The 22,282-nt window shown below is 44.2% G+C and overlaps 1 protein-coding gene across 1 annotated transcript in view; it reads left to right on the plus strand.

The window, feature by feature from the left end:
- Nucleotides 1–1,282: 1,282 nt before the first annotated feature.
- Nucleotides 1,283–22,282, plus strand: part of RIN3 (Ras and Rab interactor 3) — a gene marked incomplete at its 5' end in the record, with an annotated part of 45,759 nt that continues 24,759 nt past the window's right edge. Inside the window, 3 exons of the mRNA XM_010186453.1 lie at nucleotides 1,283–1,469; nucleotides 4,203–4,317; nucleotides 21,544–21,616. Coding sequence (XP_010184755.1) covers nucleotides 1,283–1,469; nucleotides 4,203–4,317; nucleotides 21,544–21,616 — 375 coding nt within the window. The remainder of the gene's footprint in view (nucleotides 1,470–4,202; nucleotides 4,318–21,543; nucleotides 21,617–22,282) is intronic.

Here is a 22,282-nt window from a genome sequence, read left to right on the forward strand (position 1 = left end):
GGTGCTGCAGGATGGCCCCTGTCTTCTCACTCAGCATCTCCCATACATCTTTCTGGAGCTTCCAGTCATGTCTTTAGGACTGGCCAAAATGACAAATGTAGCAGGAAAAAAAAGAGGGAAATGAAGTTTTCTTTTCTTTCCTCCTGAAGTTCCCTCTGGTGTTTCTCCACATTTCCTGTGCTTCCTCCCATTCCCCTCCCTCGGTGCAGGAAAGGGTTCAGTATCAGGGCTGTCCCCAGATTTATTCTCCTGCTGCAGGTCAGCCCTTGGGAATCAGCACAGATAGCTCTTCTGTAGTGGATAATCTGCTGCTGAATTCATCTTACCTACTCTACCTCCTCCTTCTGTATCCTGTGAGTGACAACAGAGCTGGAGGATGTCCCCCTCCCTGTGAGCAGCCACTGGTGGCTCCCTGGGTGCAGGGGTGGAGGAGCATCCACCTCTGCATCCACCTGCACTAGTGCAAACTCCTCAGTGGAGACAGGGACTTCTCGGTGTTATTTTTAAACAGGGAGATGTCTTAGTCTGCCTTTTTGCAGACTACCTAAGGTGGGTGCAGAGGGTGGCTGCCGAAATGCAAGAGCAGCTGACAGTGCCTCTGGCTGCTGCTGGCAGGCTTTCTCTGATTGCTCCAAAAGTGGGGCAAGATACTACACCGGTGCCCATCACAGCTCCTGCATGATCAGAGAATTGCTGGCAGTGGCACAGCAAAAGCAAAGACCTCAGCACAAAGCACCCTGCAAGCCCGTGGTCTGAAACCCAGGTGTGCAGCAGCAGCACGAGGCTGTAGTCCTTAAGTCACAGAATCACAGAACGTTAGGGATTGGAAGAGACCTCAAAAGCTCATCCAGTCCAATCCCCCTGCCGGAGCAGGAACACCCAGATGAGGTTGCACAGGAAGGCGTCCAGGCGGGTTTTGAATGTCTCCAGAGAAGGAGACTCCACAACCTCTCTGGGCAGCCTGTTCCAGTGCTCTGTCACCCTCACTGAGAAGAAGTTTCTTCTCAAATTTAAGTGGAACCTCCTGTGTTCCAGCTTGTGCCCATTACCTCTTGTCCTATCACTGTTTGTCACCGAGAAGAGAGGTCAGCACATATCTATCTGTCGAGACCTGTGCACCCACTTTGCCCCTATCATAGCAAGGTGTCTGTGGTCTGATGCCACTCAAGGCACTCTCCTGGGGTGTAAGTGCCTCTGTGTTTGCATCTACAGCCCTTACCACCTCCCCACAAGGTTTCCATTTGCAGTTCTGCTTACAAAGGACTCCCTTGCTGTGTTTCAGCCCAATCGGAGATACTGGTGAAGAGGGAAAAGAGACACCTCTCTGTCCGGCCACTGCCCTGCGAAACTTCCTCCCGCTTCCAGGCATCAGCATCCTCGATAAACTCATCAAGACGTGTCCTGTCTGGCTGCAGCTGAACATGAACCAGGAAAGAGCTGGGGCGATCCTTGGAAAAGAAACAGCAGGGGTAAGTCCAAAGCATTTTTGGTTCAGACAACCACATTTCCTGTCCTTGGTAGAGCAAGGAACGGCATTTTTATTCATGTGGAAGCAAAAATAATGAGCAGACTATGCTCTTTGTTTCCATTACATTTTGATGGTTTAGCCACTCATAATGACGCAAGACAGATATAATGGCTTTGGGGAAGCAAGAAATCTTGTCTGTGGCTTTATTTGCTTAGCATGTAGATTCATGGAGATGCTTTCTCATTCACCACCATACCCATAGGTATGTTGACTATCCTAATTTGGAGCAGCTCTGAGTGGCTTTGGGGATAAATCTTACCTCTGTTCCTCCTGCTCACACCATCCTTGGTCTTCAGTTGCAGCTTGAAGCAGGCAGAAGAGCTGACGCATCAGAGGAGTCCCATGGCAAGGGCAGGCTCTTCTGCCCACTCTGAGCCCACCTGAAGCTGAATCAGCACCACATCTTTCCCATCACCAGTGAAAACGGAAGAGACTGGTTCGAGTACCGGTCCTGACCAGGCACTAGGGTTAGGTAGAGCTCAGAAAACCCACTCCCGTCTCATCTGAACAGCCATGGTCCAATTTTAGCCTTTGGAGCCGTGGCAACCAGTCATGCCCATCACGAAACCAGAAGTGATTCATTTCCAGGTTTCACTTCTCTTGTTGCTTTAAGTTTAAGTTCAGATGAAGCGCTTGACCAATGCAACGTGAGGTTGTGCCACCTGAGATCCACGGTCGCAGCAGTCTCTCGAGGTGGGTTAGAGGGACCGTGCTGCCTCATGGGTGGTAGGACCTGAGGAAAGGAGAGCCTTCACGGCTTTTTCCAACCTGCAGATACTTTCTGTGGTATAGGAGGTGGGGGCTGCGCCCTGCGTTAGAAATAGGCCTGGTTCAGCCATGCACTTGTTTGCTATGTGCTTGTTTGAATTTTCTTTGTGCTGCTGGTGGGCCTGAGCCCATGGGGCTCAATTTCTTATGAATGGTAGAGGCCAAAATGACAGCACCATGTGAAGTTGTGAAGCTGTCCCAAAGCTGCACATTTAGCATGGGTTCCTTCAAAGCGACAGGAGATGCCCTCATGACTGGGACTCCTGCAGAGAAAGGTCCTGGTTTCTAGTCAAGCTTTTTTAAAATTCCTCTGTCCAAGAAATTAATGTTTTCTTATTAGACTTCCACTGCATTATAATTGATTAATCATTTTATCAACTCACATTTCTTCTTTCTAATATTAGTATCCAGACTCCAGAATTAGCCCAATTTTGTAATTCAGTTTTTATTAAAATACCTTGTCTCTCTCCTGCCAAAACCTGCTAGCAAAGAACAGATAAAGGTGAAGATTACTTTGTCTTTGTATCTGCAGCTTCAAGGTACAAGCTAAAAATATCCTTGACAATGAGCTTTAATTAGAAACACACTTAGGAGCTCACACAATACAAAAAATGAGATTTTTTTTCTTTTTTTACTTTTTCTGATTTTTTTTCTTTTTCTTTTTTATTCTGGCTTCTTTCTTCTATGTTTCCTTTTTTCTTTCTATTCTCTTTTTTTCCATCTTTCTTTTTTCCCCTTTCCTCTTTCTTCATTTTTCTTTTTAATTTTCACTGGTCCCATTGATGGGAAGAAATGCCTACAGCGGTTCCTCTGGTTCCAGTTCTTATCAGGGTGTATGAATACCTGACGGGACCATTCTCAGTGGTATCCAGTGAAAGGATGAAGTGCAGTGGGCATCAATTGAAACACAGGAAATTCTGTTTAAACATTAAGAAAAACTTTTTTACCTATCAGGACAATCAAACATTGGAACAGGTTGCCCAAGAGGCTGTAGAGGCTCCATCATTGGAAGTAATAACCACTTGGCAAGACACAATCCTGAGTGACTTGCCATAGTCAATCCATCTTAGAGCATGTGTGTTGGACTAGATGATCTCCAGAGGTTCCTTCCAACCACATCTGCTCTGTGATTTTTGGACCAGTGAATACACTTGAAGTCAGGGCTGCCATCCAGAGGGATCTTAGACAAGCTGTGGGGACAGAGTTAGCAGGACAAAGCAAGGACAAAGGCAAAACACCGCCCCTGATCCAGGCTGGCACGGCCTGGTTGGGCAGCTCTGTCGGAAATGTCCTGCAGGGACACCAGGCATCAGGTTCTCCAGACCTGTCTGGACAAAACCTTGAGCAGCTTTTTCTGGGCTCATGGTTTCACCCAGGGGCTTGGACAAGGGCCCTCCTGGGGTTCCTGCCAGCCTGCATGTTCTTCTGGTCCCATGAAAAAACTCTGTGTCCATCAGAGCCTTTGGCCTTACGTTCCACTTGTGAACACCTGAATCCTTCCCCTGTCAATGGACAAGTGTCTCCCATGCTTTAGAGCTGGACTGGGACATTCTAGGGTGAATTGTCCGTGATTTAGGGCACTTACAAGAGGAGCATCACTTGACAAATTGGGAGTGCAGCATTGTACTCTTCAGTTAGTGAAATAGTTTGCCTTAGGCATAAGTGGGACATCAGTGATGGATAGAAATTTTACTGGTTCCTTCACAGGTCTGAATTTCATCCAGATGAAATGTCCCTTTATTCATTATTTTTGTCATGTAAAGTTCAACCAAGTGGAATGAAGCTAAAATAAGATCACTTAAAGGTGGATTGTACTGATAAAAAAACCTCATTGCCGATGACCTAAAATAAAGTTGAGAAGCTCACATAATGTAGCTAAGCTCTTGATTCCTTTCTCCTTTTCCAGATATTCTTGGTTAGGAAAGAGGGTAATGTGAACAACATGGTCCTTGCAGTCCGCCTGCCAGTACAGAACGAGGCTCCTGGTGTGCTGGAATACAACATTAAAGAAGAAAAATCAAGTAAGTTCTTTACATTTTTTTGGTCTCGCTCTGATCATTGTACCGAATCCCCTTGTGACCAGCAGTATTTATGTAATCTCACTTGCAATGAGCAGGGTCCTCCCGTGACCTGCAGCAGCCCTTGCTTTGACGTTGTGGTTCAGTTAGTATGTCCTGCAGCTGCTTTACCTCAGCTTCCCTGTGGTTCTGCACCTCGTGTTATCATTCGCAGACTCCCAACAGGAACATAAAGCACCTCCAGATGGGCAAGCCAGCGCTTTGATCAAGTGAGAGGAGCTGCTTTCACCAGGTGGAAGCTCTGAGCAAAGCGCAAGGCACTGACAGACTCAGCCTTGTTAACTCACCAATCGTCTCTATTTCTGCCACTGAATTTGGGGCCCACCAGGCATCCAACATCTGCTCCATTCCCTTTTCATGCGCCTCATACAGTTGTACTGAACAACTGGCTACTCCTAAACTGACTAATTTCAGTACCTCGCTGTTTCTGGGATGCAGCTGAGTCTTGGGGTTGGTGGTACCAGTGCTGTTCCTGGTCGGACAAAAATGAATCTAGGTCACAGTCAGCCCTGGCTGAGGCAGCCCATGGTGTAAATGGATATGTAATGCATAATGCATACGATTTCCACTCTCCAAGAAATATTTGTAAACACAGGAGTTTTAGGATAGTCACAGAGACATGCACTTGAAAGCATTCATCAAAATAACTTCATGCTGTTTATTTATATGAAACATCCAAATCCTCCGTCACTGAGCTCTGCCCAAAGCCAGCTCCCCGGGGTTAAGTTTTACTTTCTGCTAAAACTCTTGTGTTTCCACTGATTGATGTTGTAGCTTACTTTTTCCCCCTTGAAAGTTGCTCAAATTTTTTTTCTCTCTCATATGTCTCTCTGCATCATAAACAGGCTTTAAAGCCCAGGGACAACCAAATCTCTTAATCTGCTCTCATCTCAAGCACAGACTCCCGGCTGTCTCAGTGTTGCTCCTGCACAGAGCACAGCTATACCCATACTGAGTACCAAGTCCTGTACCCCCAGGAAAGCTTCATCTCTCATCTGTGTGCACCTCAGAGCATGAAATTGTGGAAATCCTGCACACGTTCAACGCTTCTGCGTGAGGGCAGGAATAGCAAACCTTTTGCCACAACTTCAGGTGTCCATGTTAAGAACACAAGGGCAAGGGTTAGCTGCAGGGTGGGGAAACTTTTTTCTTTATTTAGTTATTTGAAGTTGACCTAGGGCTGAGCTTTTGCATGGTGGGGAATTGGGCTTTGATGATTCAAGTTTTCCTTTGGATAAAAGTTAAAAAATAGAATCCTGTCATCCTAAAAATGTCATTTATAGATCCGTTTCTTCTTGACTTGTGTCCTGTGCCATAAAGTGTGATTTATTTGAGGACAGGCAAAGTAAAACATAGTACAAAAATTTCACTGTGAGCTAGTCTAGCTAGAAAGACTTTAGTGCCATGTTTTTCAAACTTGCTCGCTGTTTCTAATTTATAACTAACTTAACACAAAGGATATGTTCAGAAACATGGCTTTCTGGTAGGAACAAGAATTAAATCAGATTCCACCACTTTAGTACAAATTGCAAAGTAAATGGAAGAGGGTAATTAAAAAGTACTTCTCATTGAAAAAACAGGAGAACTTCCATCACATGTGCAGCAATCCCAGCAGCCACAAGGTGCATTCCTATCGTGCATATTCACATTATTTACATTATTTTTAGCTTGAGTTCTGTCAGTATTGAGCCGTAGAAAGCCTCGCATTTCTCCATCCTGCACCCTTTTGACAGGATCCCACTGGGTACAGAAACAGTCATGCTTTTGCTTCTTTTCTCTTTTAGGGTAAGTAACCTGGTTTTTGAGTTTAGAAGTAATCGAATTCCTGTTAGTGAAGCCAAAAGGCTGTATCTGGCACAAGGGGAGTTGGTAAATCTTCTGTGGCTTGAAGTAACCTAATACATTAGCTTTGGTTTATTGTCTCTGCATGACTCCAACCACTTTCTAAACTTCCCTAGGAAATACAATTATATGTTGTCTGTATGCTTTAAAAGGATTAAGACTAGAATCTGAGCTGCCTTGCTGAGAACCCTGGTATGTCTGGATTGCCTTAACTTCACAAAGTTCCTCCTTAGTTCTGTGCCTTATAAAAGGAGGCTTCAGCTTCCCACTGAACATCGCAAACAGGGAGGTGAATCCTCCAGATAGCTTTCTGCTCATCACGTCTGCATGAAGTGGAGCAGAGCTGGTGCCCATCAAAAGGAGCAGCTGTAATTCCCCTGCCATTCAAGAACCACTCTTCCTAGCTGTACTGGGGACAAGCACCTTTGCTTTTGCTGGCCTGCTCCTAATATTTATTTTCTGAGTTGACAGATAAGCAATGATCTGTGTAATCTGCCTCACAGAGAGCTGTTTGTCCCTTTCTGAAACCTGACTCCTCCTAAAGGGTTTGGAGAAGTGGGAACAAGTTCTTCTCCCTCCTACCTTGGTTCATCTCGTTAGACTCCACTGAGTTGATGCATTCAGATGTAAACTGAAAGCTGAATTTGCTTTGACATATATGGTTCAGATTTTGCAGAGATCCTCCCTTCCAGTTAAAATTCAAGTTGCAACCCATCCCAGCTTACTGTTTTGGAGAACCTTGCCAGCTGCTTCTTGTCCTTCTCAGGAGGACTCAGTGCAATCTCAGCTTCACAAGTGACACAAAGAAGGATGCACTATCCTTAGAGGTGACATGATGTCTCTGCGCCATCCTGACAGTGATGTCTTTCCTTACTTTTACCATATGGAGCTTTAAACAGCAAATTTTATTTCTTAGCTCTTTATAAAAAGCCATTTTCATCCTGTCCTACTTTTCAAATAGTATCTGAAGAGGTTTTCCCCACTATCGTAATGACGGTACAGAGGTTGCTGCCCAGCCCCTCAGATTCATACATAGATAGCCTTTCAATGAAGTACAAAGAAATGGAAACTTCCTAACATTGCAATGCCAAATAACGGTGGATCATTGGTTTTGTCTTTCTTTTCCCTGTATCAGATCTGCTTTGTTGACGTTTGATGAAATATTTAGGGGAGTATAGTTTTCTGAGGGGAAGATGGGATTTAATTGTGTTTTTCTTTTAAATGAAAATCCCCAAAAAACCCACTAGGTAAGAACATCAAGAAATGAAACCTTTTTCCATTTTTTCGTGGGGAATTTTCACCTGTTCTGTGAAGTAGCCCTTAGAGTCATAAAACAGGAGAATGAAGAGACTGGATTTTTAACATTTTCTTCTGGTTCTTCATCTTTGGTTGTAATTCCTCCAGAAAGAGGAAGGCTGAAGCCTGGTGACAGCAGCAGTTATGGTAGAGATCCAGCAGCAGATACCACATGGTTCATCAGAAAGTTGAGAAACCCAGAAAATTCCAAAACCTTGGACCTCTGTGGTTGTGTTTCTCAGCCCAAAGGCTCCCTTACTTCTTGCTCAGAACAGAGTAAGGCTAGTTGCAATATTTCTTCTGTTAAGAGATGCAGTGTTGGGAGATGCCTCTCAAGCTCTGCTAAAATCTCCGTTTCTTTGTGCGCTTTTAGTTCTGGGAGCTGTCCCTTACTTCTGCTTCATCCCAGAATGGAGCCCTAGCCTCGCATACCTCAAGAACTGAGCACCATTTCCTCAGCTGACTTTCACCCTTGGCTTGTCTCAGCAAACCAGTTGCAAGCTCAGCTCCCGCTTCTCCTTCCCTTTCATGTGTACACAGTCAAAGAACATTCCACTGACCTCAGTGACATGCAGCAGCATTCAAAAGAAAAGAATCAGATGTTTAAAGTAAATGTGCATGTTTGAAGTACCCTATGCTGAGAGCCTGAAAGAAGCATCTGAGTATGACACTTGGTGCAGGTAGTGAGAGTAGCTTTTACTTTCACAAAGAGTTATGAAGACACATGCCACAGGGGTGAAGTCCTTTAATAGACAAATGCTCTAGCACCATATGCAGAGTGTAATGCTTCCTTTGTTTTTTCTGGGAAGTCTTATCAATTATAGGTGAAAATTATTTGACTTCATGAAACACATGAGTTGAACATGTACCTCTGAGGAGTCTTGCACATAAGCTTTGGTAAGCAATGTGTAGTAATTGTTTTCCAAACTCTTTTGTACCAAACAAAGAGGATGTGGTTCCTTTCCAAATATGCAAAATTATGCCAATCAGGAGAAGTAGCTGCAATTGCACAGAATACAGAAGAGCTTATTATTCATATTACTAGAAATTTTTATGGAAACAACTATGGAATTGATTTGCCAAGCCAGTACTGAACTCCTTGGGCTCACGTCCTTGTTCCTTATTTAAACTATACCAGCATGGGACAATCTGCCACTGGGCGTAGCTTTTCAGAAGCATCTCGTCCGATGCGTGGGGCCAAGGCTGAGATGAGCCCCCAAAATCAATGAGTATGCAGCTGAAGGAGGGGTTTGTAGTGAAGCCTTGTCTGTAATGTGTTTCTGTAATTTATTAGAGGAAAATTGTGAGATTTAAATTAAATCTTTGCCTGCTGTGACCCTCCTGGCTTTTCTGGAGACAAACATTGAACAAGCTGGAGCATAACAGTGGTCTTGAAATAAACTTAACACAATCAAATAAAAAAGCCAAAATAAATTATCTCAAAGTAATGCAAAAATGTCTAGATTGTGATTAATACCACCTCTGAAAGATGACACACAGTGCCATTGGACACAGTAGATTATACTCAATTTCAGGTCTATGGACAGCAACTTTACTTTAGGTTATATGGCATGGACTTGTGGTGAGGACCCACAATACACCTTGACAGAAAAGATATGGCAATTACTGCATTCAAAAGCAGTTTAAGAGAAATCATTGAGTATTGCTGCAAAGTTGAAAGTCTTTGTCAATGTCTTGCCCTGGTCACCTTCTTTGTCCTTTCTTAAAGTTAGACCAAGCTTAGGAAGTGCAGGCTGGAGCCTGATAAAAAATGCTTGAGAGAGACAGCTGGAATTTGGGAGAAGACCACAACTGAAGTAAAACACATGGCAACAGTTCACCTGCCTGGTTAATTCTCTAACTGCTTTTACCAAAGGAAATTGGTTTGCTGTGAAAGTTCATGACGACTTCACCAGTTTGTACATCCATCACCCACTGAGCTCAGTCCATCAGGACAGAAAGAAAGGTTACACCGGGTTTAGAGGCAGCAGGAAGGCAGACCTTGCTGGGGAGTCAAAACAGCAATTTAGATGAGAAAAGGTGTGTTCCTTTGCACATTGGATTTTAGGAAGGGTGAAATCAATCAGAAAAGGGAAGAGATTATTTAAGGACTGAGATTTCGCAGTCTTGCCTTAATAACCTCAAATAGGTGCAGGCTAATGCTGTGAAAGCAAGCTACTATGGCCAAATATGGTCCATTATGGCAGATTTACGTTTTATTTTGTTAACATGTCTTTTATTGCATGTTGCTGAGGCTGGATTAACAAATTCAGAGACCAAAGTCCTCATTGCTAACATGGCACGGCATGATCAGGAGGTATGAGCTGCACAAATGAAGCTGCATTGAAGTACTGCACAAATGAGGTCATGGGAAAAAAATGTGAGGACAGCTCCATCACTGCAACCTACTCCAAATTTAGCTTCTTTAATGAGAGCAGCCAGTTGTGCAGATGATCTTGGTGATATGAATATTTTTGTGGAAGTGTTGGCAGTTCTTGCAATAGCCTCCTCAGTTTTGCAAGTCTTTTTGCTAACACCCTGCCTGCTGGAATCAGGAAGTAGAGTGAAGATAGACAGAATTTTTATTTTTTTTTTCCAGAAAGAGAAACAATTTACAATGCAACTGCAGAGAAAAGCCTAGAGTTGCAACCTTACAATGTCCTAGACTCAGAAAACAGGAGATTTAGGAAAATAACCTATAGGAGGACAATTTCCCTTTTTTATATTAATTGTAATTGACTGGTTCTTATTCCTTTTGAACTGAAATGGAGATGGAAAAGATGGAAATCTGTGGTAATGACTGAGGTCAGAAACATGGGATTTTTCACTTCATAGTTAAAGTGAATTAACTGAAGTATGTGCTGGTATTTGTGACACTGACTTCTAAGATAAAGCCATTTATTTGGGTAGCACTTGCAGCTTTTCACTGGAGGTTTTCAAGACAGGACTGGATGAAGCCTTGAGCAACTTGGTTTGACCTCATACTGACCTTGCTTTGAGCAGGGGTTTGGGCTAGAGACCTCCTGGGGTCCCTTCCATCCCGAGTGATCCCATGAGAGGAACCAGCCAGCGACACTGAGTCAGTCAAGCTCCGGGCAGACGGCAGTTCTCAAAAGAGATGTCTCAGTACAGCAGCAATGGTAGTTCCCATTCTCTAAGACCCAGGTTCTGGGGGAAATATTGTTAAGATTTACAAAGGGATGGTGGTGAAAAAATAAATACAACATAAATATTGCCTGTGTTAGTGTCTCACCTGTGATCTCCTCAAAAGCCACAATCCTCCTTTCTTTGGTAGATACCTTGTGTACGGGAGAAAGGGAATCTGCTCTCTCTACTTAATCAGTGCAGATTTCCAGTTGAATTAATTCATATGAGGTACCTCAATGTGCTTCAAAAGGCCCAGTAATGCCCTAAAGATGCAATTATATACCTCTCAGCATATTGCAGAGCTGAGCTTGTTGCGGGCTAAGATAGATTTCATCATAGAATGGTTGGAAAAGACCTTTAAGATCATCGAGTCCAACCATAATCTGTCCACTACTAAACCATGTCTCAAAGCACAGCATCTACCCATTTTTTAAACACCTCCGGGGATGGTGACTCGACCACTTGCCTGGGCAGCTCATTCCACTGATAACCCTTTCAGTGAATAAGTTTTACCTAATATCCAATCTAACCCTCCCCTGGCACAGGACCTCAAGGTCATTTCCCCTTGTCCTATCGCTTGTTACTTGGGAGAAGAGACTGATCCCCACCTTACTACATCCTCCTTTCAGGCAGTTGTAGAGGGTGATAAGGTCTCCCCTCAGCCTCCTCTTCTCCAGACTAAACACCCCCAGCTCCCTCAGCCACTCCTCATAATTCCTGTGCTCCAGACCTCTCCCCAACTTTGCTGCTCTTCTCTGGACACGCTCCAGTGCCTCCATGTTCTTCATGTAGTGAGGGGCCCAAAACTGAACACAGTATTTGAGGTGCAACCTCACCAGTGATGAGTGCAGTGGAAGATCATGTGGAGTTGATAGCACTGCAAGGCTCCTGGGCTGTTTTTGCATGGATGCTAAAGGGACTTTTCAGACAGAGTAGGGCAATTCAAGGAGTAAATGTACATCCCGTCCTTCCCAAGCCAAACCTCTCGACACAACCTCTGGCTCATTAGAGGGCAGGCAGAAGGGTCCATCAGAAAGTACATCTGGTTACTTCTGTTATCATGGTAATGGTACCATAATTCTTTTTTAAATGATCTCTTTAACTGAAACGGTTAGACCCCTTGAGTGGAAACCGTGCAGCTTTCAACACCAGAAAGAATTCTTAATGGTGTAAACTAAGGCATGAAAAGCAGAGTAGGACTATTTATAGCTCTGATTTCCTCTAAATAGATGAGAGACTAAACCTGACATTACAGAGTGAAAATATCAAGGTTTTTGGTGATATGGGGGTGTTTCTTGATACCCCATGCTGCTATTCAGCAATAAAGCAGACAGAGAGGGGACTGCCATAACAACCACCTCATGAACCACCCTGGAGACTTGTCTACCAGCCAGGAAGATCATTAAGCATCTTCAACTTCAGGTTTACTATTGAATGTGATTTTACTGAATACATACATATATATATGTATACGTATGGAATGCAAAAACATCAGTAGTCCCGGTAACTAGTAGTTAGGGTACTGCAGCCTCATGAGCACAAGTAATGTAGATAGAGAATGGTGTGGGCACTGTCCCTAGGAGAGGCAGGAGCCAGGTTTTAGGTGAGTTCAGGCTGTAACTTTGTGCTGACACTGCTGTCATGAGAAGCGCTCTCACTGTCCCTCATCCACTGGCTGCATGTGTCCATGCTCTCATGCCCCTTTAGTCCCCATCTTCTGGGAAGAAAAGAGCAGCATGGACATGGGGATGTGAAAGCAGGATGATGTGGTGGAGCAGTGCCTCCTTAGAGGTGCTGCCATGTGCTGGGTTACTCAAAATAAAGCCTGGGAAGGAGAACAAAATTATACGGGGGTGGAAGGATGGCTGGTGAGTTTAGGAAGGGTGGGTGGCACACTGGAGACAGAGGTCTGGGAACAGGGTGGAGGGGGCAATAGGGGGCCAAGGACGGAGACACAGGGTGTAGTGATGAATGACTGCCTGAGCCTCTGAGATGCTCTGGGTAAAGCCAAAAGGAGGCAGGAGCCTGGTTTTGTTGGGTTTTTTCCCCTTAATTCCATCTCAATTAAGCAAATCATACACTTCAGCAGCAGAACTTGTCCAAGACTACTTTTTTTCGAGGATTAGCCAGTCAATGAATAGAAGTTTGTGTATTTTTAGCAGGGGAGGCTGCAAAAGCTGAATGTGTAATTAACCTTAAGTTTCAAATTTTAAGCAGTTTAATTGCATATAAGGAGGTCTTGGGGCATGCAGGCCAGTATCCTATTTTCCTGTAGTAAATGACTCCTGTTCAGTGTGGTGGGCACCTTGCCATTAAGGAGTGTAGACTGACGACTGTTATCTTTTAAAGCAGTTCCTGTTGCTGGCGATGGTGTGTCTGTGCGGCTGCTCTGAAGATATAGAGCTACCCTAGTTATCTTCAGATTAGCCTCACTCAGACACAGATAACCATCTGCCTGCATCACCCAGGGCTCAGCATGGGCTAATTTCCCCTCTTTATGTGTGTTTCTCATTAATGAGAAAAGTCTATCGTCACCTACGCAGCTTCTTGGCATGAAAAACCTACCACTGAGCATGTCCCCCACATGGCGTGGGATAACTGGGCAGCTCTGCACCAGCCCTGACTGACTCCAGCTCGAGGAGTGCTGTTTTGCTGGATCTCATCTGCCTCCACAGGCAGTGCAAGGGCAAAGGCCATCTCTGCGTGGGCTGTTATAAGGACACAGGAGACATTATCACTGTCTGGTCTGCTGTCTGTGGTTCGATTGGAGATAGAGCCTGAGTGACTTCTGGTCCCCTAAGGATGTCTGGCCTAGACATCTTCCCAAGGTTAGTCTGCCTGGCAAGGATGAGTTCTCCATTATCCTGAAAATTGAGTTGGTGTTGAGGAGTTCCCACTCAGGAGACTGCTCTGAAGTAGGACCTCAGACTCTTGGTTTGGCAAGAACAGCGACCGAGGACGTGGGGGATATTGTAAAACTTCGTATGAGGACACATTTTATAACCTGTTGTGCAAGTTCATAATTTCTCTTCTAAATGCAGGTGTGCACAAGGCAAGCAGAAAGTCTCACGAAGTCCCACTCATTTGAGCCGAGCTCCATATCACTTTGCTGCACTGCTTATTTTAAAACATAAAACACTTTTGAAACAAAAAACACTTTTGAAACATAAACCACTTTTAAAGCATAAGAGACTTGTGCAGCTGCTTTTTCAAGGTGTAACATTGCCAAGTTTCTGTGTGGTTTACAAGTTGTTTTGGAAACATTCTGGTTTCTTATAGCGGGTGGTTTGTTGAGTTTTTTTAAAACTCTCATCCTGAAGTTACCTCACCTCTCTCCATGCAAATATTTTCATTTTACTTCAGGGTTTAAACTGGCAGGATTATAGGGAAAGCCTGTTGGAAAGAAGCCCTCGGGGTCTTGTTAGCTTTGTTAATCCTCACTTTGGCATTTTTTTGCCTTATTTTTCTCTCCCAAGAGGCATAATGCAGAATCTGCGTGTAATCAAAGCCAGAGACTATTTGTGTTGTTCTAGGATAATATTGTCTTACCCTACTCTGCTTGGTACCTTGAACATAACTCCAAAAACTTACTGGTTTTAGGATGGCTACTCTGAATCAGTACCCATAAATCCAGTGCCCTTGTCTCAGTGGCTAAACTGGAACAAATTGTAATTTTTGCCCTTGGATAGTGTTTGCTATCTGAAGATCTTAAAGAGCTTAATAAACAAGAGTTTAGACTTGTAAATGAGGTAAATAAGATACTGCTCAAACTAAAATAAAGGCAGTAAGGACCTTATACTTTGACCTTTGAGTAGGACCCTCCGAGTCAGTGAGACTGCAATCTGTCCCACTCAGTACAGTGGGAATCAGAAGACCTTCTTCCACCAGGCTGGCAACTAGGTCAGATTGCAGCTCTCGGAAGCAGAAATATAATTTCTTCCTTTTCTTGTCCACCCTATTGACCTCTGCCATTTCAGAGTGGGATAGTCTCCTTCATCACTCACTTTTGGAAAGTGTGGTCTTTCTTCCTGGAAGTCTCCAACGCAGAATGTGGTTCTGGGGACCGGATGGCTTCCCTTAAAATGCTCAGAAAACTTCCTTTTTCTATATGATTAACCTCAACTTGATGGTAGCTCATGATGTATCTCAGAGCCAGAGAAATAAGCTTTTCTCCAAAGTAAATGGAAAAAAGTGGTTCTTAATAAAATACATCTGTATGAGAACATATACTTTTCATATAAGGATTGATTCTCAAGATTATCTATACAGCCTGGAAATTATCGCTAAGAACTAAACCCCCAGAATTTAAAATCATAGCGTCCTTTCCTGTTACGTGAGGCACAGAGGAGACTTCTTATGTATCTGAAAGCTTCGTTTACATCACAAGGTTTTACCAAAGAAATTTGCCTTCTGAAAGCAACTGGCAAATATCTATATTCACTTTGTCTTGACAGCCATAGCCTTGAGTCCTGGCAGTTTGAATCCTTGTGCTGAGTGGCATAAATCTCCCACTAATGTACATAATGTACATTAATCTCCTGTAATGTACAGGTGGGTGCTGAAGTACCTGTGAAAATGCGACTTCCCCAGCAATGATCCCACAGTGCTCAACTGCTTACAGCAGGGACCACGCCAATAAACATCTCACCCTGCTCCCCTTGGGAGCTCTCTCAGTCCTCAACATTTCAGAAAGGCCACGTTTTGCCCCCCATCCCTGCCATGGGAGAGCAAGAAAACGGACCCTGTGTGGCTACATCTAAAATGCCATCTAAAACTCACGTTGCCATCTGGTCTGGGAAGAAGTCCTGGATGGCCTCTGGCTGAAGAAACAGTGCAAATCAGGTACGGGATTTCCACAGCCTTGAAGATGTTTATTCACGCACAGGCAGGGCAAGGATCTGACAAGGAAAGGAATAGCTTTGAAACCCAACAGCCATTTGCCAGGCTGTGCTCTGCCCTTAACCCCTGAAACAGCTGGCAGTGCCCATGGGAGTGTTCCCATGGATGGCTGTAAGGAAAACACTGAGCTGTGATGCTTTTAGCTGGGTTAGCTGTGCCTGGAGTACCCTTGAGAGCCACACTCTCAAGACCTGCTGAAACACTCATCACAATAAGGAGGAAAAAGAGCAGTGAAATTACTGTAATGTGTTTCTGCTTGAGCATCCTGCATGCTGAACTAACTGCACAAAATCTGAGTGGACATCAAGGTGCTGCCCATCTGCTTGGGTGAATGTGGATGAGCCAAAGTACAGGGGAGTGGCCAGACCTCCGTGGCTGTTGGCTGTGAGGGTGGTCCTTTTTCTTACCACGAGGATACACACATGATGCACAGGGAAACAACCCCAGCCTGAGAAGACTGCAAAAGCCTGTGTTTTGCATCTTCTTTAACAGCATTCATTTCATTCTGCACAATACAATTATATTTTGTGAAAAAGGTAGTTTAAACATAGATTTCTTTGACACTCTAGACCCAAGCTCAGTAACACTTACCACTTTTGGAATTCATTAGTTTCAATTTCCCAGGAACTGCCACCAGCAGTGATTTTTTTATCATGGCCAGAAACACTGAACTCTGTAGGAAACCATAAAATTGAAATCCTGTGAGAAAGCATAAGTTGGATGCACAACAGAAGACTCTGGCAGAAGTACAAGCCAGGGAAGTTTCTGCCCTTCCTTGATGAGGGGAAAAAATAGAAACAACTGACATAGGAGAATCGCTAAGAAAGACAAGAAAGACAAAATAAACCTGGGTTGCCCAAGACAGTCTAGAACTGTGCAACCAAAAAGGAAAGTACAGCTTAGACATCAGATGGAAGAAGCAGAGGCAGCAGATTACAGAAAAATAGAAAGGCCTTGAGAAGACCAAACAGATAAATGCTGACAGCGTTTTACAAGAACACAGCACTGGAAAGTCATGCAATATGTCCAGAAAGTAATAAAAAAGTAACACAAGAAACAATGTCAGGGACAGATACTAGGAACTTTCAAGCAGACCTGTGGCAGAAAGTCACCATAAGGACTTCTACCAAGGTAATCTAAATTTCCCTCTACCCAGCCAAAGCTTTTTTCTCTTAATACCACCACAGCCTAGTGCACGAATAAGGGACAGAAAGAGATTGACGTGTGCTCAGGGAACTGAAGCAATAACTGAAGGGATTACATCAGGCTCTCACACATCTCTGTAAAGCACAGCAGCTACAACAAGCGCAGTGTGCCATGACAAATGCAAAAGCCTCAGCACCCAGGCTATGGTAGTCACTGCAGTCCTCTATTGCAGTACCCAGGGGAAGAAAACTGCTAACCTGGCCCGTGCAACAGCCAGGAACATCAGTGTCTGGAAGTGGGAAAGTCAGGAACCTCTGCTTTGGATGATCCCATCTTCATAGCAAGTAAATGGCTGAGAGTAGCAAAGCAACAGCAAAAGTGGCCAGTGCAAGCAAGGTCACAGCAACTGTGCTATCAAGCCAGAGACTCATCAAAGGAGCAAAACAGCAGTGAGAGGTCTGGTTAGGAGACTGTGGAGTTATAATCTTAAAACAGAAATAGGAAAGTGGAATCACTCCCATGATGACAAGTCTCACAGTTTGCCAGAATCTGGAAAAATAAGAGCATCTCAAGCACATCCAAGCAGGACTTCTGAGAATGGTTGTGTTCTCAGTGGTCCTCTGTCAACACAACGACTGCAGAATAAGGAACTCATAGCTTTGAATTCAGATGTCTCTGAAGGATTACACAGATATCAAAACCAGTGGATGGGACTAACAGCGTCATTAGAGAAGAAGCAGCTGAAGTAATTGGGTCCCGTGAGCCTATGTCAGCAGTAAGAAGATGGAAATTGGGGTGGTTTGTCCATGTGACCAGAAAAACAGGACTAGCAAACACAATTCTGTGGGGAAAAATCAAAGAGGGAAGGAAGGCAGAATGCCCAGGGACAGCATGACTCAAAAACATCAGCATCTGGATGGAGAAATGATGGGGAGATCTAAAGAGTAAAGGGAACATGAAGACAGATTCCAGACAGTGCCTAAAGATGACACTCAGAGCATGACTTCTCCTAGCAAAGAGAAAGATTAGACAATCATAAATATTTATAGCAGTTCATAACCTAGCTGTTTCATGTTCACTTATTGAGTTGCACAAAGGACACAAAACAGAGTATGGTCAACAGCGAACCACCATTCTGAGTTACTAAGGCTTCTATCACTCATATAAAATTTCAGTTAATTTTCATATCTTTGTTTCAGACTAGTCAAAATTTCCCATTGACCCACACATTTCCTCTTTCATTTCCTGAAGGTGACTTTTTTCTGTGGGCTTCTAAATACCAGGTAAAACTCAATATGCTGTGGCAGTATGTTTAGCTCACAGACCCCAGCCTATTTTTGCTGTTGTTTTTGATCATACTCTTGGCATCCTGACACTGTTCTGGTGAGATGTCCTTGCTCTTCAAGTTCCCTGGGCATAGTTTCATGAGCCAAAGAAAGATGAATTTTTCTCTGCAGTTTTCAGGAGGATTACGGCCGTTTGGCAGAAAAGTGCCTGCTTGTAGCTTTTGCAAAAGTCATGAGTTCCTATAAATGGCAACATCACAATCCCTCCCTGAGCGGCAGCGCTTGTGTCAGTGAGATGTCCTCAGCACATCCACAGCCAGAGAAAAGCACCTCTTCCCCATCATTTCGCAGAGCAGGGTGCCTTGAGAGCAGCAATGGCACTGGAGGAGACACACTTTGTCCCCAGCAGTCAGCAGAGCCCTTTTAGCTGCACAAACTTGCTACTTTCTGCAAGTTACATTATTCTTTCCAAGAATCAGCACTGTGCAGCAGGACCCACGTAATGGTCTCCACAAGCAAATGACAACCATTGCCACAAGAGATATTCCTGTCCCGAACTCATCATCACCTGATAGCAAAGCGGTCAGGAAGCCACTACTGATCAGTGGTGCCTGCTGGTGGTCAGCAGGTGTCCAGATGAAAACAGGTTAGGGAAAATGTATTATAGTTTCTCCTGAAGAAAACCTTCCTGACAGAAGACTGCAAGGCTTTCCCCACAGGTACTGTGCTGGGAGCGGGTCCAAGTGGCCGTGGTAGCCTTGCGCAGGCTGCTTGACACTGTCACTGCTCAGAATACATTTCAGGCAGAGTGTTGGTCCTGATGGTGCTCATACCTTGAGTAACAATCCATCTAAAGCAGTGTTTTTCTATTTTTAATTGTTTGCAGGCCACTCAAAAATGTCCCAGCAGAGCTGTGGGTTTCTGTATGATGAATTCCAGCCTGCTGACAAATACGCTTGGTTTTGTTACCTTGTGTGACCTCGCAGAGCAGACCAAGGACATTCAAGTTTCTGTATGCCACCTGCTGAAAACTCCTCTCCTTAAGCTCCAGCAGCTTTTCTACTTAGACTAGTATAACTATATAATTCCTGGTGATTTGTGGAGTTTTATGCTATTTAACTATATATGGGGGGAGGAGAAGTAGCTGTACGGTGACAAGGCACTTCTCCATGGATACTCCTGACACTGAGGTCTAAATTTCAGGCTCCCAAGTAGCAGAGCTTCCTGGCACAGAAACAACTCCATATCCCAACCCAAGCGATCTGCTCATGTCTGTAAACATGTACAGGTGCAGCCTCCTCTCCTACGTACACCTGCAACTCGGGATGCCAAAGTGAACGTGTGGTTTTTAACAGAAAAACAGTCCTTAAAACTGTCATCCACACAAAGGGCTTTATTTAATTGCTGGAGATTCAAGTGAGTTCATACTCTTGGGTTTTGGTTAATTCTCTGGAACAGCACTGGGGCTTGTCTTCATTTTTGTTTCCTGTGTCTGAGCTGCAAAGCAGATGGATTTCAAACTACAGGAATTGTTCGTGGTAGATGTTTAATGAAAATCCCTGATTGAAACATGATTCTTAATAAGGAAAAAGAAGATACTTGCTGAACATTTATTTTTCCAGTTGTGGGAGAAAAGTAAGGGAAAGGGATAGTTTTGCTCAAAGCATGTTTTAAATTCCTCATTGCAGTCTGGTATTGGTGCGCACACTGAGGTTGATCTGCTTGTGCTGATCCAACACAAATTGACGTTAAGAATGACTTCTGAGAATTACACAGCCTTTGCATCTCTAAAAAAATGCCAACTTTGGTCTATTCAACCCAAAATAGCAACCTGCAGGGCCTGGGCTAGGACAAAGGAAGAAGTAAAAGAAGGAAATGCCTTGTCTGGGGAATGAACTGCGAGGCTGAACAAGAAAGAGCTTGAGCATTTCCTTCCAGTGGGATTCTCTGCTGGCTGGAGAACAACAGCCAGTGCACAGAGCCAGGGGAGAGGAAAGCAGGCAGATGCCTCTCTCCCACAGGTGCTGGAGGCCCTGCTTTTGGGGAAATGAATAACCAGGCAGGGCATGAAGCTGGAGACATTTCACAGGGCTGTGAATCACAGCAGATCGAGGAAGCTGAATCACAACAGCTGAGCTTTGTGTCTACAGCTCTCAAGTGTGGCCTACAAAACAGAGTGAAGGAAGGAGCAGAGCAGTTGTGGGCACTGCTCTGTGTTGTTTAGTCTGGAGAAGAGGCGGCTGAGGGGAGACCTTATCACCCTCTACAACTCCCTGAAAGGAGGTTGTAAAGAGGTAGTGTTGGTCTCTTCTCCCAAGTAACAAGTGATAGGATGAAAGGAAATGCCTCAAGTTGTGCCAGGGGAGGCTTAGATTGGATATTAGGGAAAAAATTGTTACTGAAAGGGTTATTAGGCACTGGAACAGGCTGCCCAGAGAAGTGGTTGAGTCACCATCCCTGCAGGTATTGAAAAGATTAGTAGATCAGGTGTTTAGACATGGTTTAGTGGTGGACAGGTGTTAGACTCGGTGTTCTTAAAGGTCTGTTCCAACCAAATGATTCTGTTATTCTATATGAATATAGGGTATGAGCTGGGTATGAGCTGGTGCCACTCCCAGGGATGCTGGTGTGCTCCTGTGGTGCAGCTCTGGGGCACCAGTTCTCTACCACCAGTATGTGGGCATTTTTGATGATCCACAACAGATTTCCTTAAACTTGTCAGTCTCTGTGATGGTGTGTTGTGTACAGCACAGACAATTTGTGAGACAATAAAGCTGAAGGAAAGATGGACACCTTTCTCATGCAGATCCATCTCTTGCTTTCTGCCTTGGGTTATCGGTCAATGTGAAACTTTCTCCATGAGAAGGTGAATTTTTTCACTCTTAGCAACCAAAAGCTCTACAATAACATGTAAGATTTGCACTGCACAATGGCATAGCATGCTGTTATAAAGGAGGTCATCTTAGAGAACTCTGCAATATGATGTAGATTGTATTTTGCCACTTAAAGGAAAGTGCTGTCGCTGTGTAACACAATGAGAGGGAGAATACAGGGAGATACAAATAGGCTGTGCTCACATTGCCTGCGTGACCTAGGTCAGAGCCCACACACATAGTAATGAAACAGTAATTTCATTTTTTTTTTTGCTTCAAAGCACTTTGTCCATCCAGGCCAAACCAGATTCCAGCATGGAGAGTCAGCAGGTCAGCCCCATAGGTATTGTGGGTCTGCACATCTTGTAATGAACCCTTTAGCTGTGACCTGGGTGTTTTTTTTCCCCCATTGTTTCTATTACTGTTTCTATTACAATGCTCTGATATCTCCAGCTTGCCATTCAGAAAGCCAAGCTGAGACATTTCTTCGCTAGCATTTCCCTGAAGAATCTCCTTGCGTTTGGCCAGCTGAGGCCAGTTCTTCATGCTTCTTCATATTAGTCCCTGCAAATACTGGACAAACACAGAATATAAGATGTGTGAGCCAAACTCACCATCTTTCTTTTTACCATACAGCTCAAACAAAATGGTTGCTGACTGTCTTTTTTGTTTCTCATCAGTTCTGTACCTGGAAGGATCTGTCCTTGTATTTGAGGATGTCTTCAAACTGGTTGCTTTCTACTGTGTAAGTAGGTGAGTTGAATTCATTGCTTCCATTGAGGGATTGCTTCGCTCTCCTCTCAAGGCTGCCTTTCCCCAGTATCCAGTCACAGCATAATCCCTGCTGTTTCCTCCAGTGTTCCCTAACCTACCGGACCAGGAAGTATTACAGATGCTAGTATCTATGATGGGACCAGATCACCCAGTTTCTAGCCAGTCACACCATAACCACAGCTGTCCCTGCAGCTGAAAGCTTTGTCTGAGGAAGGTCCACAAAGAACCAAAGCATAGGTAGGACTAGGGCCAGAAGAGCGGGGAGGAAAGAGGGTCCTGGATTAACCAACTCTTAATAAAAGCAGCTGGCAGTGACTTAGCAAAATGTTGCCTGCAGGAGATTCAGAGCACTTAGTCACCTACTGGGAATCTGTCAAGGACAGTAGTCCTGAAACAGTTTCTGTTCTTTAGCCAAAATTTAAAAATAAAATAAAGCAATAAAGAACAGAACTTGGTTGTTTGCTCAGCGCAGAAATACCAAATGTAATTGGCACAGAGATGGGAAAGACCTGTAAGGTCATTTTCATTAGAGCAAGGTTTGATGAGCAGCTGATGAGTCCCTCTGTGTAATTAAACCTGCGTGTCTGCCATCTTCACTAATCCGTCACACTGCAGTGACACCCTCAGACCCTACATACCCAATTC

Source organism: Mesitornis unicolor, unplaced genomic scaffold, assembly GCF_000695765.1.
Source record: "Mesitornis unicolor isolate BGI_N332 unplaced genomic scaffold, ASM69576v1 scaffold21236, whole genome shotgun sequence".
Taxonomy (NCBI): Eukaryota; Metazoa; Chordata; class Aves; order Mesitornithiformes; family Mesitornithidae; genus Mesitornis; species Mesitornis unicolor.